General features: G+C 38.7%; 1 protein-coding gene and 1 long non-coding RNA gene across 15 annotated transcripts in view; one reads left to right on the forward strand and one right to left on the reverse strand.

Annotated features, from left to right (window-relative positions):
* The window catches only part of LOC112580628, a 162359-nt gene that overhangs the window by 87554 nt on the left and 58640 nt on the right, over positions 1-16165 (forward strand). The gene's annotated exons all lie outside the window — the stretch shown is intronic.
* Positions 525-16165, reverse strand: part of GHR (growth hormone receptor) — a 307144-nt gene continuing 291503 nt past the window's right edge. For 10 of the 11 annotated variants that reach the window (XM_025270444.3, XM_006067065.4, XM_044932364.2 and 7 more), the window contains 2 exons: positions 13862-13931; positions 525-3558 (listed from right to left, as the gene is read on the reverse strand). In XM_025270444.3, coding sequence (XP_025126229.2) covers positions 2587-3558; positions 13862-13931 — 1042 coding nt within the window. In that variant the 3' untranslated portion in view covers positions 525-2586. 11 annotated transcript variants of the gene reach the window in all.

A 16165-nucleotide genomic window follows, 5' to 3' on the forward strand; every position in this document is an offset into this window, starting at 1 on the left:
TTCTGTGGAAGACTCTCTGCCTCACGGGTTTCCTGTTCTCAGGGTCCTACACAACCTGCCTGACTAGCTTCCCTCCCAGTCTTGACTTCTTATAAGTCTCCCATTATGACAAGGGGCTTGTCTGACAAACTGACTTCTTCTAATGTGTGAATGGTAGAGGGAGAGCTGTTTTTCCCTTCTAGGCAACAGGCTTAAACTCTCCCCCTTCTCACAAACAAACACCCCCACATGTGTCATGCATGCTTTGATGCATCCAAAATATGGCTCTAAGAGTCCAGGAAATCCAGCAGGATATTTTTGTGCTGGGCTCTTGTTTCCTTAAAAAAAAAAAAAAAAAAAAGGAAGAAATAAGGAGCTGTTTCCTCTGCTTCTGTATTTCCGCCCAGATAAAAAATCACACACATTGCTACTGTGTTTAAGCTACTGTGCTAAGTTCTCCTTACAAGGAGAAGAACTCAAGAGTATGCAGTCTGATTGAGGATGTTTTTCTGTGGTGTTTGATAACAGAAGGATACCATCACAAATCCAAGAAAATAAATTTATTAAACTTTGAAGGAAAAAAATCCACAGACATAAAGAAAGTTAAATATAAACTGCAGGACACAACTAGTCATACTAGTGAATAATGGCTTGTGTGGCCAGCAAAGTACCAAAATGACATTCGGAGACCGATTGAGGTATTTAGCTATTTTTGGCTATAGAAATGTTGTCAGCCTACTGTGAAATGGTAAGATAGTTTCCCCAAACACACAGTTTTAAGTTGAATTAGGTTCTACATAGATGAAATTGTCTATGAAACTAAATTATGTAGCTCTTAGAGAAAACCATAGCAGCAAGATAGCAGAAAACCTATTGAACATTTATTACAAGTAACATATTGAACTTTAAACACCCAATTCTAGTTTTTCACTGTCCTTCCTGCAAGAAAGAAGGAATTTAAAATTACCAACCATTAAGCTTATTTTCTAAAAAGGTCTGAGCTAAATGGCAAATATGCTTTTTAAGTTAAAGCTAACTTTAAAGTTTTATTAACTTTAAAAAAATACTTAAAGTGAGAAGCATTCATGAGTGAGATGAGTCTTCTCTTTTTGACAAACCTTTTGCGGAGCAATCCCAATGCTCCTGTGAATGATGTTTAATTTATTCAGGGATTGAACAATAACTTATAAATTACTCAGACCTCATTTTCTTCTAACTACCAGCTTTAAGGCCAATTCACTCAGGAGGTAAAAAATGATGAAACTCATTTTACTGCTCTAAATAAATCCTATAAAAGATGTGGTGAGGAAGAAAGTTTCTGCTATGGGTTTAAATAAATTTTTGAGTTATCTTTCAGGATTTAAAATCTTGGTTTTTTTTTTTTTTTTTTTTTTGGTTTGTTTCTCATTATCACTAACAATGAGCATGTGTCTGGCTATAGGCTATGAAAGAAAAACCTACTTCTTGAACTTTTATTCCATGATCTGGTTAACTTCACTTTGACCAGCTTCAACTTACAAAATGCTTCTTGTTCCTATTCCTTCCTTAGATAAATATGAAATACGAGACATTGCGGTGGAAGTTCTAAGGCTTGACTCTTATGATATGCATGCACTAAGACACTTTTTTTCCAGGGCACTGCAGTGATTAAGCATCCTGGTCAATAGGAACAAGCTGTAATTTCTACTTCTCTTAGTATGTAGCCCTCTGACGTGAACCAAAACTTGGGTAAGAAAAGGTTTTTTTGTTGTTGTTATTCTTCTGTATGTGTGTTTTGTTTTTTTTGGTTCATGGTAAGTTGACTTGTGCAAACATTTAAAAGTTTTCTAAATTAACAAATATTTGTTTACAAATTCAGATAAGATGAGCACTTTCCAATAATGCAGGTAACTACAATCATTTCAGAATCACTTAAAGAGTTTTAGGAGGTATAAAAAGGGCCTTGTAAAAAACTAGTTTTTCTTCAGGTGCATTGACCAAAGCATTAAACCAGCTTTAGACTGCAGTTATTACATTCTTTAGATGGGTTGGCATGAACTACAGTACACCATTTACAGTGTAATATAAAATAGCCATGCTTAAAGTGTAAATTATTAAAAATATCTTTATCCATTTTATGCCAAAATAAATGTTTTACATATCCAAACTATTTCTTGTCTTCTTACCTATAATTTTAGTTCCCAATTATTAAAAAAAATTATCCTGTGCTATAATTTGCAATCTTCCTGAACTGCAAAAGCCACCTGATTTTTCGCTTTTTCAAAAAGCATGATTAACTATACATTAAAAAACATAGCCATTCAATGCTTAGTAGCACAAAATTAACACCCACAATAACAAGACAATTACTGCCACTAAACTGTCTTTGAGACAGTTCTTTAAAGTATTTACAATTCACAACAGGAATATTTATCTGATTAAGGATTCTTCTTCTTTTTTTAATATAATGTTTCAACATTTCTGGAAAAGGCATTTAGAATTCATATTCCCCACCCTCAACTCACCCCCCCTCCCAAAAAAAGTTTAAACATTGTTTTGGTTTAAGCATTCATGCCCCAGCCAACCCTGTGCCATTCAATGGGTAGCTCATGGGAAATCAAAGAAAAGCTATGGCATGATTTTGTTCAGTTGGTCTGTGCTCACATAGCCACATGATGAGAGAAACTCTTTGTCAGGCAAGGGCAGGGCAGTCGCATTGAGTACGAGGCCCTGTGGAGACTGTACTATGTGAATGGAGGTATAATCTGGGACAGGTATCTCAGAACTTGGAACATGTTCTGCTGTCCCCGACCTCCCGGCTGTAGTGGTAAGGCTTTCTGTGGTGATGTAAATGTCTTCCTGGTTAAAGCTTGGCTCTACGTGTGATTCAGCCTCGACGTGAGGGGCCAGGGCAATGTACTTTTTGGCGTCTACCTCGCAGAAGTAAGCGTTGTCCACGATGAAGTTAGCTTGGCAGGGTGTGACCACTTCTGGGTGCGTGTCACACTGGGGGTTCCCAGTCTTATTCTTTTGGCCTGGGGAAAGGACCACATTCCCTGCTGGTGTAATGTCGCTTACCTGGGCATAAAAATCAATGTTTGCCAATGAACTTGGATTGCTGAGCTGTGTATGGACAGCTTGATGAGTTGACTCAGTTCCACCAATGAGAAGTGGTCTTGGTTTGTTTTCCTCTACTAGGATAACACTGGGCTGCTGGCTAGCAGGGGCAGCATCATTAGAAGGTGAATTATTTTGATTCTTCTGATCAAGGCACGAGATATCTGCTTCCCCTTTTAACCTTTGTGGCTGAGCAACCTCTGAGGTACCATCGCACATGTCACTGACATGGAAATCAGCCTCCAGAATGTCAGGTTCATAGCAGCTGGTACGCCCAGAGTCATCATCCTTTGCCCCAAAGATATTGAGTGATTTTTCATGGTCATTGCTCAGAAGTCTGTCTGTGTCTGACCCTTCAGTCTTTTCATCAGGGTCATCAATATCTAGTTCAATAAATTCAACCCAAGAGTCATCATTGTAGAATTCGTGTTTATAGTTGTCATGAATGGCTAAGATTGTATTCACCTCTTCTAATTTTCCTTCCTATAAAATAGAAAAAGAAGATCTATGAAAATAAATTCACAACAATTGATTTAACAAATAGTATTGAGTCTAATCAGTAACAAAATCATATAACAAACCATGTAACAAATACATTAGTGAAGAACTTTTCTTTTTTAAAATTATTTTCCATTATGGTTCATCATAGGATACTGAACATAGTTCTCTGTGCTAGACAGAAGGACCTTGTTTATCCATTCATATATAATAGCTTATATCTGCTAACCCCAACATCACACCATCCCTCCTCCAACCCTCTCCCCCTTGGCAATCACGAGTCTATTCTTTATGTCTGTGAGTCTGTTTTTGTTTTGTACATAGATTGGTTTGTATCATATTTTAGATTCCACATATAAGTGGCATCATATGGTATATGTTTTTCTCTTTATGATTTACTTCACTTAGTATGATAATCTCTAGTTGCATCCTTGTTGCTACAAGTAGCATTATTTCATTCTTTTTTAAATGGCTGAGTAGTACTCCATTGTATATATGTACCACATCTTTATTCATTCATCTGTTGATGGACATTTAGGTTGTTTCCCAGTCTTGGCTATCGTGAATAGTGATTCTGTGAACACAGGGGTGTGTGTATCTTCTCGGATTAGAGTTTTGTCTGGATATATGTCTAGGAGTGGGACTGTTGGATCACTGTTGTTGTTATTCAGTCGCCAGTCGTGTCTGACTCTTTGTGACCCCATGGACCACAGCACGCCAGGCCTTCCTGTCTCTCCCCATCTTCCAAAGTTTGCCCAAGTTCATGTCCATTGCATCAGTGAAGCCATTCAGCTATCTGATCCTCTGATGCCCTCTTCTCCTTCTGCCCTCAATCTTTCCCAGCATCAGGGACTTTTTTGGTGAGTTGGCTGTTCTCATCAGATGAACAAAATACTGCCGCGTCAGCATGAGTCCTTCCAATGAGTATTCAGGATTGATCTCCCTTAAGATTGACTGGTTTGATCTCCTTGCTGTACAGGGGACTTTCAGGAGCCTTCTCCATCACCACAGTTTGAAGGCATCAATTCTTTGGTGCTCTGCCTTCTTTACAGTCCATCTCTCACAACTGTATGTGACCACTGGGAAGACCATAGCTTTGACTATACAGACCTTTGTCGACAGAGTAATGTCTCCACTTTTCATCACGCTGTCTAGGTTTGCCATAGCTTTCCTGCCAACAAAAAGCTTGAATCATATGGTAATTCTTTAGTTTTCTGAGAAATCTCCATACTATAAATATTTTCCATATTGGCTGTACCAACTTACATTCCAACAGTGTAGGAGGGTTCCCTTTTGTTCACATCCTCTCCAGCATCTGTTATTTGTAGTTTTTAATGATGGCCATTGTGACTGGTGTGAGGTGGTACCTCGTTGTAGTTCTGATTTGTACTTCTCTAATAATTAGCAGTGTTTAACATCTTTTCATGTGCCTATTGGCCATTTGTATTTCTTCTTTGAAGAAATGTCTGTTTAGGTCTTCTGCCCAGTTTTTGATTGGGTTTTTATTGTTGTTGTATGAGCTGTTTTCATATTTTGGAAATGAAGCCCTGGTTGGTCTCATTATTTGCAAATACTTTATCCCATTATGTAAGTTCTTTTCCTTTATGGTTTCTTTTGCTGTGCAAAAGCTTGTAAGTTTGATTAAGTCCCATTTGTTTATTTTTGCTTTTATTTCTATTGCCTTGGGAAACTGACCTAAGAATACATTGATATGATTTATGTCAGAGAATGTTTTGCCTATGATCTCTTCTAGGAGCTTGATGGTATGTATGTGTTAGTTGCTCAGTTGTGTCCAACTCTTTGTGACCCCATGGACTATAGCCTAGTAGGCTCCTCTGTCCATGGGGATTCTTCAGGAAAGAATACTGAAACGGGTTGCCATGCCCTTCTCCAGGGGATCCTCCCAACCCAGGGATTGAACCCAGGTCTCCTGTATTACAGGCAGATTTTTTACTGTCTGAGCTACCAGGGAAGCCCTGATGGTAAAATGCCTTATATTTAAGTCATCTGCATGTAACAGTTGGCCTCTTCCCTTCCAACTTGGATAAATTTTCTTTTTCTTGTCTGATTTCTGTGGCTAGGACTTCCAATACTATGTTAAACAGAAGAGGTGAGAGTGGGCATCCTGGTCCTGTTCTAGATTTTAGCATGAAGGCTTTCAGCTTTTCACCATTGGCTATTACACTGGGTGTGGGTTTGTCATTTGGCTTTTATTATGTTGCGATATGTTCCCTTTATACCCACTTTGGTAAGAGTTTTATCATGAATGGATGTGAAATTTTGTCAGATGGTCTTTTTTCTTGAGATGATCCTGTGATTTTGTCTTTTTTTTTTTATGTATCACATTGACTTGTGTATGTTGAACATCTTTGTGAACTTGGAATGACTCTTGGTTGTAGTATGTGATCTTTTTTTTTTGTTGTTGCTTTTGGATTTGGTCTGCTAATATTTTGCTGAGAATTTTTGCATCTATATTCCTCAAAGATTGGCCTGTAATTTTCTTCTTTGGTGGTGTCTTTGTCTGGTTTTGGTATTAGGGTAGTTTCAGAGAATGTCTTTGGAACTCCTCTTTAGTTTTTTGGAAGCTTTTGAGAAGGATCAGTGTTATTTCTTCTTTGTATGTTTGGTAGAATTCACCTGTGAAGCCATCTGGTCCTGGACTTTTCTTTATAGGAAGTTTTAAAATTACATATTCCATTTTACCTCTAGTGATTGGTCTTTTATAATTATCTATTTCTTGATTCAATTTTGGTGGGCTGTGATTCAAATCTGGTGGGTATGTTTCTAGAAACTTGTCTATTTCTTCTAGGTTGTCAAATTTGTTGGCGTATAATGGTTTATAGCATTCCCTATGGTCTTTGTTATTATTGTGATATCAGTTTTTATGTCTCCTTTCTCATTTCTTGTTTATTTGGGTTCTCTCTTTTCTTCTTGGTGAGCCTGGCCAGAGGTTTATCAATCTTGTTCACCTTTTCAAAGAATGAACTTTTGGTTTTATTGATTTTTTTTTCTATTTTTAAACCACTATTTATTTCCTCTTTGATCTTGATTATTTCCTTCCTTTTGCTGATTTTATGTTTTTTGTTTGTTCGTTTTCTACTTCAAGTGGTAGATTAGGTTTTTTTCTTGTTTTGATAAGGAAGGCCTGTATAGCTATGAATTTCCCTCTAAGAACTGATTTTGCTACATCTCAAAGATTTTGCATGGTTGTATATTCATTGTCATCTTTCTCAAGGTAGTTTTAAATTTACTTTCATCATTGACTCATTGGTTTTTTAGTAGCATATTGCTTTGTGACATTTTTATTTCATTTCTTTTTCTCTGGTTGACTTTTAGTTTCATGCCATTGTGGTCAGAAAAGATGCTTGAGATAATTTCTATATTCTTTGAGGCCTGTTTTTGTGCCCCAGTATGTGGTCAATCCTAGAGAATATTTCATGTGCATTTAAAAATGTGTAATTCTGTTTTTTATGGATATAATGTCCTTAAAATATCAATTAGGTCTAACTGTTCTATCATGTCATTTATGATCCCTGTTGCCTTGATTTCTGTCTAGAAGATCTGTCCACTGATGTGAGTAGGGTGTTAAAGGTCTCATACTATTACTGTATTCCTGTTGGTTTCTCCCTTTATATCTGTTAGGATCTGTTTTATGTATTTGGGTGCTGCAACATTATTGCATCTATGTTGATGAGTATAAAGTTCTTTTCTTGTATTGATCCTTTTATCTTTATATAGTGTCCTTCTTTATCTTTTTTATGGCCTTTATTTTAAGGTATGTTTTGTCTGACGTGTATTGTGATTCCCACTTTGTCATTTCCATTTGCATGAAATGTTCTCCCATCACCTTTCAATCTGTGTGTCCTTTGCTCTAAACTGGGTCTCTTGTAGGCAACATAATGTAGGCTCTCATTTTTTCACACAGTCTGCCACTCTGTGTATTCTGATTGGGACGTTTTGTCCACTGACATTTAAGGCAATTATTATTTGATATGTATTTATTGCTATTTTAAGTCCTGCTTTCCCATTGATTTTTAAATTTCTTCCTTGACCCCCTCCCCCTTCTTTTTTTGTGGTTTGAATTATTTTTGTATTATGTTCTTTTTGGTTTTTGTGAATCTGTTGTTTGTTTTTAATTTGTGGTTACCTTGTTTTTCATGTATGTATATACCATATTATAGTCTACCTGCCTTAGACTAGTAATCACACAGGCTCAAATGTGTTCTAGGAAATGATTAAAAAATTTTACATTTTTGTACTCTTTTCTCCCACATTTTAGGATTTTGATGTCCTCTTATATCTTCATGTTCATCCTTTTTCTGTTCATTTCAGTTATCATCACTTTCACAGACATTTAAAAAAAAATCTGTACACTGGCTTATTTAGGTGATTTGCTTTCTAACTGTGATTTCCTCTTCTCTATATATTCTTACTTCTTTTAGAGAAGGCCTTTCAATATTTCCTTTGTACGTGTGTATGCTCAGTCATGTCTGACTCTTTGTGATCCCATAGACTATAGCCTGCTAGGCTCCTCTGTCCATGGAATTTTCCAGGCAAGAATACTGGAGTGGTTTGCCATTTCCTTCTCCAGGTGTCTACCCATCCCAGTGATTGAACCTGCATCTCTTGCATTGACTGGTGGGTTCTTTACTAGCTGAGCCACCAGGGAAGCCCTTTAGGTAGGGAGGTCCATTCAGTTCAGTTCAGTTGCTCAGTTGTGTCCAACTCTTTGTGACCCCATGGACTGTGGCATGCCAGGCTTCCTTGGCCATCACCAACTCCTGGAGTTTACTCAAACTGATGTTCATTGAGTTGGTGATGCCATCCAATCATCCCATCCTCTGTTGTCCCCTTCTACTCCTGCCTTCAATCTTCCCAGCATCAGGGTCTTTTCCAATGAGTCAGTTCTTCGCATCAGGTGGCCAAAGTAATGGAGTTTCAGCTTCAGCATCAGTCCTTAAAATGAATATTCAGGAATGATTTCTTTAGGATTGACAGGTTTAGTCTCCTTGCAGTCCAAGGGACTCTCAAGAGTCTTCTCCAACACCACACTTCAAAAGCATCAATTTTTTGGCACTCAGCTTTCTTCATAGTCCAACTCTGACATCCATACATGACTATTGGAAAAACCATAGCTTTGAGTAGACGGGCTTTTGTTGGCAAAGTAATGTCTCTGCAAACATGCTGTCTAGGTTGGTCATAGTTTTTCGTCCAAGGAGCAAGCGTCTTTTAATTTCATGGTTGCAGTCACCATCTTCAGTGATTTTGGAGCCCCTAAAAAATAAAGTCTGACACTGTTTCCATTGTTTCCCCACCTATTGGCCAGGAAGTGATGGGACCAGATGCCATGATCTTAGTTTTTGGAATGTTGAGCTTTAAGCCAACTTTTTCACTCTCCTCTTTCACTTTCATCAAGAGGCTATTTAGTTCTTTACTTTCTGCCTTAAGGGTGGTGTCCTCTGCATATCTGAGGTTATTGATATTCTTCCCAGCAATCTTGATTCCAGCTTGTGCTTCATTCAGCCCAGAATGTCCCATGATGCACTCTGCATATACGTTAAATAAACAGAGTGACAATATACAGCCCTGATGTACTCCTTTCTCGATTTGGAACCAGTCTGCTGTTCCATGTCCAGTTCTAACTGTTGCTTCCTGACCTGCATACAGATTTCTCAGGAGGCAGGTCTGGTAGTCTGGTATTCCCATCTCTTGAAGAATTTTCCACAGTTGATTGTGATCCACACAGTCAAAGGCTTTGGCATAGTCCATAAAGCAGAAGTAGATGTTGTTCTGGAACACTCTTGCTTTTTTGATGATCCAATTTGGCAATTTGATCTCTGTTTCCTCTGCCTTTTCTAAATCCAGCTTAAACATCTGGAAGTTTTTGGTTCATGTATTGTTGAAGCCTGGTTTGGAGAATTTTGAGCATTACTTTATTAGCATGTGAGATGAATGTAATTGTGCAGTAGTTTGAACATTCTTTAGCTTTGACTTTTTTAGGGATTGGAATGAAAACTGATCTTTTCCAGTTCTGTGGCCACTGCTGAGTTTCCCAAAATTTGCTGGCATATTGAGTGCAGCACTTTCACAGCATCAATCTTTTAGGATTTGAAATAGCTCAACTGGAATTCCATCATCTCCACTAGCTTTGTTCACAGTGATGCTCCCTAAAGCCCACTTGACTTTTCATTCCAGGATGTCTGGCTCTAAATGAGTGATCACACCATTGTGGTTATCTGGGTCGTGAAGATCTTTTTTGTATAGTTGTTTTGTGTATTCTTGCCATTTCTTCTTAATATTTTCTGCTTCTGTTAGGTCCATACCGTTTCTGTCCTTTATCGAGCCCATCTTTGATGAAATGTTCCCTTGGTATCTCTGATTTTCTTGAAGAGATCTCTAGTCTTTTCCATTCTATTGTTTCCCTCTATTTCTTTGTATTGATCACTGAGGAAGGCTCAGATTATGAACTCCTTATTGCCAAATTTAGACTTAAATTGAAGAAAGTAGGGAAAACCACTAGACCATTCAGATATGACTTAAATCCCTTATGATTATACCATGGAAGTGAGAAACACATTCAAGGGATTAGATCTGATAGAGTGCCTGAAGAACTATGGACAGAGGTTCTTGACATTGTACATAAGAGAATGATCAAGAACATCCCTAAGAGAAAGAAATGCAAAAAGGTGAAATGGTTGTCTTAGGAGGCCTTACAAATAGCTGAGAAAAGAAGAGAAACTAAAGGTAAAGGAGAAAAGGAAAGATATATCCATTTGAATGCAGAGTTCCAAAGAATAGCAAGGAGAGATAAGAAAGCCTTCCTCAGTGATCAATGCAAAGAAATAGAGGGAAACAATAGAAGGGAAGTCCTTTAGGGCAGGTTTAGTATTGCTGTATTCTTTTAGTTTTTGTTTGAGGAATTCATCTCATATTCTAAATAATAATCTTGCTGGGTAGAACATCCTAGATTGCAGCTTTTTCCCTTTCAGGACTTTTGAATATATCTTGCCACTCCTTTCTGGCCTGTGGTGTTTCTGTATAGAAATCAGTGGATAGCCTTATGGGGGTTCCCTTGTAATCAACTCTTTTTTTTTTTTTTTTCCTTGATGCCTTTAGAATCCTCTATTTTACTTTTGCTATATTTATCATAATATGTCTTGGTGTGTTTGGGTTTACCTTGTTTGGGACTCTGTGCTTCCTATACCTGGATGTTTCTTTCTTTAGGTTTGGGAAGTTTTCAGCATTCCAAATACATTTTCAATACCCTTTTCTCTTTCTTCCCTTTCTGGAATCCCTATTATGCATAAATTGGCAAGGGAAGAAAGACTCCAGTGTTCTTGGGCTTCCCTGGCGGCTCAGCTAGTAAAGAATTTGCCTGCAACATGGGAGACCTGGGTTTGATCCTCGGGTTGGGAAGATCCCCTGGAGAAGGGAAAGGCTACCCACTCCAGTATTCTGGCCTGAAGAATTCTATGGACTATATAGTCCATAGGGTCGCAAAGAGTTGGACGTGACTGAGCGACTTTCACTTGGCAAGATTTGTATTATCCCATAGGTCTCTTATATTGCTTTCATTTTTTTTTTTTTTTTGTTTCAATTTGACTTTCTGTCTGCTGTCCTGATTGATTTCCATTATTTTTTCTTTCAGGTCACGTATTCATTTTTCTGCATTATTCCTCCTGCTATTCATTGCTTTTAGTTTAGTGTTCATCTTGGCAAATGAGTTTTCTATTTCTTTGTTCTTCCTTATTGTTTCGAATTTCTTTTTACAGTACTCTGCATTTCTGTCAACAGCCTGTCTTAATTCCTTCAGTATTTGCATTATCTTCTTTTTTGAAGTAGATGTCTATTAGACTGAAGAGGTCTGTTTCATTGTTCTTTCAGGGGAATTCTCTCGGTTTAAATGGGAATTGTTCCTCTGCTTCTTCATCTTACTTATTTCTCTTATTCTGTGAGTTTAGAAGAATTAATAATCTATGGTCTTAGAGGACTATTTATATGTGGCATTGTTCCTGTGTAGTTTGTGAGGGTTTAATATTTTTAGTGGGCTTTACTGGTTCAGTTCAGTCGCTCAGTCATGTCTGACTGTTTGTGACCCCATGGAATGCAGCACACCAGGCCTCCCTGTCCATCACCAACTCCTGGAGTTTACTCAAACTCATGTCCATTGAGTCAGTGATGCCATCCAACCATCTCATCCTCTGTTGTCCCCTTCTTCTCCTGCCTTCAATCTTTCCCAGCATCAGGGTGTCTTCAAATGAGTGAACTCTTTGCATCAGGTGGCCAAAGTACTGGAGTTTCAGCTTTAACACCAGTCCTTCCAATGAATACTCAGGACTGATCTCCTTTAGGATGGACTGGTTGGATCTCTTTGCAATCCAAGGGACTCTCAAGAGTCTTGTCCAACACCACAGTTCAAAAGCATCAATTCTTCAGCACTCAGCTTTCTTTATAGTCCAACTCTCATATCGATACATGACTACTGGAAAAACCATAGCCTTGACTAGATGGACCTTTGTTGGCAAAGTAATGTCTCTGCTTTTGAATATGCTGTCTAGGCTGGTCATAACTTTTCTACCAAGGAGCAAGCATCTTTTAATTTCATGGCTGCAGTCACCATCTGCAGTGATTTTGGAGCCCAAGAAAATAAAGTCTCTCACTGTTTCCACTGTTTCCCCATCTATTTGTCATGAAGTGATGGGACTGGATGCCATGATCTTAGTTTTCTGAATGTTGAGCTTTAACCAACTTTTTTACTCTTCTCTTTGACTTTCATCAAGAGGCTCTTTAGTTCTCCACTCTCTGCCATAAGGGTGGTGTCATCTGCATATCTGAGGTTATTGATATTTCTCCTGGCAATCTTGATTCTAGCTTGTGCTTCATCCAGCCCAGCATTTCTCATGATATATTCTGCATATAAGTTAAATAAGCAGGGTGACAATATATAGCCTTAAGGTACTCCTTTTCCTCTTTGGAACTAGTCTGTTGTTACATGTCCAGTTCTAAGTGTTGCTTCCAGACCTGCATACAGATTTCTCAAGAGGCAGGTCTGGTGGTCTGGTATTCCCATCTCTTTCAGAATTTTTGTTTATTGTGATCCACACAGTCAGAGGCTTCCCTTGTGTCTCAGTGGTAAAGAATATGCCTGCCAATGCAGGAGATATGGGTTTGATCCCTGGGTTGGGAAGATCCCCTGGAGAGGGAAATGGCAATTCACTCTAGTAGTTTGTTTTTATTATGGATGCCTGTCATTTTTTCCCTCAGTGTCTGCTGGCCTTATTCCCTTGATAAGGAGAGTGTGCAAGTGTGATAGCTGGTGCCCAATCCTCAGGTAATCTGTGGTGGCTCATGTGTGCCCCTGGAGCACGTGTTGGGAGCAGAGGTGGTGAGGTGCTCCTTGAGTCTACAAGGAAGGTGGTGTCAGCTCATGACCACTCCTGAAGTGTAGGGGGTGGGTAGTGGCTTGTGATAGCTCTTGGAGCTGGTGAGGGGGGTGCCTGTTACCTGAGAGCAGATGCAGGGATAAAGGCTGCAAGGTCCCACCTCAATCCTCACCCAAACAATGGTGCCTGGGCCTCTAAGACGGTCCAGGCTTCCACCATGTACATCCTCAGGTGCGGTTACACCAAACTGCAGCCCCTTCAGGCTGTTTTTACACAACCAACCCGAGTCCTTTCCCTGGGTCTAATCTCTGAAGCCTGAGCTTCAGCACCCAGCCTGCACCAGTGGACATGGGTCTCTGGCTGGGGAGTGCAGGGGAGTGGCACTGACCATCTGTTCAGGTTTCTCTACATGCTAGCTACTACAAACCAGTTCCTGTGTTCTTCTCTAAAGCTCTGAAGCTCCCCCTCTGTCCTGGCTGATCTCCCCACCAGTGAAGGGACTTCCTGGGGTGGAGTCCCTTTCCAGTTTCTTTCTTTATTCTTTTGCCCTACCCAGTTACATGGAGATTTTCTTGCCCTTTCCAGAGTTTGGATGTCTTCTGCCAGTGTTCAGTAGATATTCTCTGAGGATCAATCCGTATGTAGATGTATTTTTGATAAATTTGTGGGAGGAGGTGAGCTTCATGTTCTACTACTCAGTCATCTTGATTCAGAAGTCAAGAGCTTTTAAATACGTAAGACATCCTCATAATTTTAAGGGATGTATTATTTAAAAACTTTTCCCAGAAGGAATACAAAAAATTAAATGTGATACATACAGCTTGCAAAAGGTTTCAACATAAGGCTCTGTTCTTAAGGTAACATTTAATTAGTGTCATGTACAACTTAGATATTTTATTAATTACCTTGAGGAGATCTGGATCAATTCCTTTAATCTTTGGAACTGGAACTGGGGGTAGAATCAGCATCTTAATCCTTGAAAACAAAATTTTGTTTTGATGTAAGTTACTCATTCTCATTTCAAAAGACAGAAATAAAATATTGACAATATTATTACTAATATAAAGTAACAGAATATTTGGAATAAGTGAATCTGAGAAAGAGAAGGAAAAGCATTAAGCAGTGAATGATGAGGCAAAACTAAAGAATGGAAAAAAACCCTCATCTGAAGTAAATTTAAATAAAACGTGGTTTTCCTATAACTTTTCCTTAATATCTTTTATAAAGTTTCAGAATTGGGAGTTAGACATTTAATTCCATCTGAAGCCAATTTCCATGTCAGTTATAAGGAGGTAATTTTAATACATATCCATAATTTGTTGGGGAAGGGGAGGAGAAAGAGCCAATCCATGTAGAGATATGCACCCTAAAAAAAGAGTGGGCTGAGATAAGTTCATACCACAATGCTCACATGAATTATTAAATTATTGAAGATAATCTCATTAACCAGGATGTCATTGTATGGTTCATTTCAGTTGGGACAGACTAAATATGAACTATTTCTAATCAGTACATGTTTAAATACACAATTCTATAATGCATTTAAATTTTCTGTTCCAAATATTTACATTACTTTTTGACCATAATTTATTTCAATGTCTATCCTGCCTATCTTGTGCCTAATTGTATTCCCAGCACTTAGAAAGAAAATTTCTGGCACAGAGAAACATTGCCTGAATAAATCCGAGTAAATCATTTGTCTATTTCATTAATAGTGTGAATAGAGTTTTCATTTTAAAATCAACATTGTGGCTCTGGAATAGAGATTATCCATTCCAATCTGATTTTTGGATATCAGATGATATTCTACTCAGTGTGAATAAACAGTCTGGTCTACTCAATAGGGAGGGCTTCCTGGGTAGCTCAGCTGGTAAAGAATCTGCCAGCAGTGCAGGAGAGCCTGGTTTGATCCCTGGGTTGAGAAGATCCCCTGGAGGAGAGCATGGCAACCCACTCCAGTATTCTTGCCTGAAGAATCCCCATGGACAGAGGAGCCTGGTGGGTTACAGTCCATGAGGTTGAAAAGAGTTGCACACAACTGAGCAACTAAGCACAGCACTCAATAGGGAACGCACTCTCTGAATGTTTCCATCACTTTTTAACCTAATCCAAGGCAAATTTCATTTTGTAAGTTGAGTTTGAGTAGACTCACTAGTTTTACTTAGTGGGACAAGTGTTAAGTTGTTACTGATGAATAGAAATAATAGGGAAAAAAAGCATGCTATTAATAACTGCTACCACTTTTGAATGCCTCTAATAATGCCTCCAAACACCGAAACTGTTGGCAAATTTCAGTCTGTGGGCCAAATCTGTTCTGCCCTCTGTTTTTGTAAAGAAAGTTCTTTTAGAACATGGAGTCAAGTTCAGTTTACATATTATCTATGGCTGCCTTCATGCCACAGTGGCAGAACTGAGTAGTAGTGACAGAGACTGCATAGCCCAGAAAGCCGAAGATTTACTGTTCGGTTATTTTTAAAACAACTTTGCCAACACTTGCACTAAACATTTCCTTTGGTGCTTACCACGACCAGGGAGGAAGAAGATATTATCTATGGAAAGATTTAGAGATTTAAGGAACATGTTCAAATCACACACTAATACTTGGTTCAGCTGGCACTCAAATTCAAAGCAGCTGACTCCAAAACCCATGCCCTTTGCTTTCTGTCATGCTGCTGGGTTAACTTGGTTCTGCATTTCTAAATAAATAATTCACAGGTTCTGTTGTTGTTTAGTTGCTAACTCATGTCTGACTCTTGCAATCCCATGGACTACAGCACACCAGCAGGCTCCTCTGTTCTCCATTAACTTCCGGAGTTTGCTTAAGCTCATGTCCATTGAGTTGGTGTTGCTATCTAACCATCGCATTCTCAGCTGCCTGCTTCTCCTTTTGCCTTCAGTCTTTCCCAGCATCAGGGTCTTTTCCAATTAGTCAGTTCTTTGAATCAGGTGGCCAAAGTATTGGAATTTCAGCTTTAGCATCAGTCCTTCTGATGAATTAGTCAGGACTGATTTCCTTTAGGATTGACTGATTTGATCTCCTTGCTGTCCAAGGGACTCTCCCAGCATCACAATTCAAAAGAATCAGTTCTTCAGCACTCAGCTTTCTTTATGGTCCAACTCTCACATATGTACATGACTACCGGAAAAATCATACCTTTTTTTGACTATGTGGACCTTTGTTGGCAAAGTGTTATCTCTGCTTTTTAATA

The sequence above is a fragment of the Bubalus bubalis genome, chromosome 19, assembly GCF_019923935.1.
Source record: "Bubalus bubalis isolate 160015118507 breed Murrah chromosome 19, NDDB_SH_1, whole genome shotgun sequence".
NCBI classification, from domain to species: domain Eukaryota; kingdom Metazoa; phylum Chordata; class Mammalia; order Artiodactyla; family Bovidae; genus Bubalus; species Bubalus bubalis.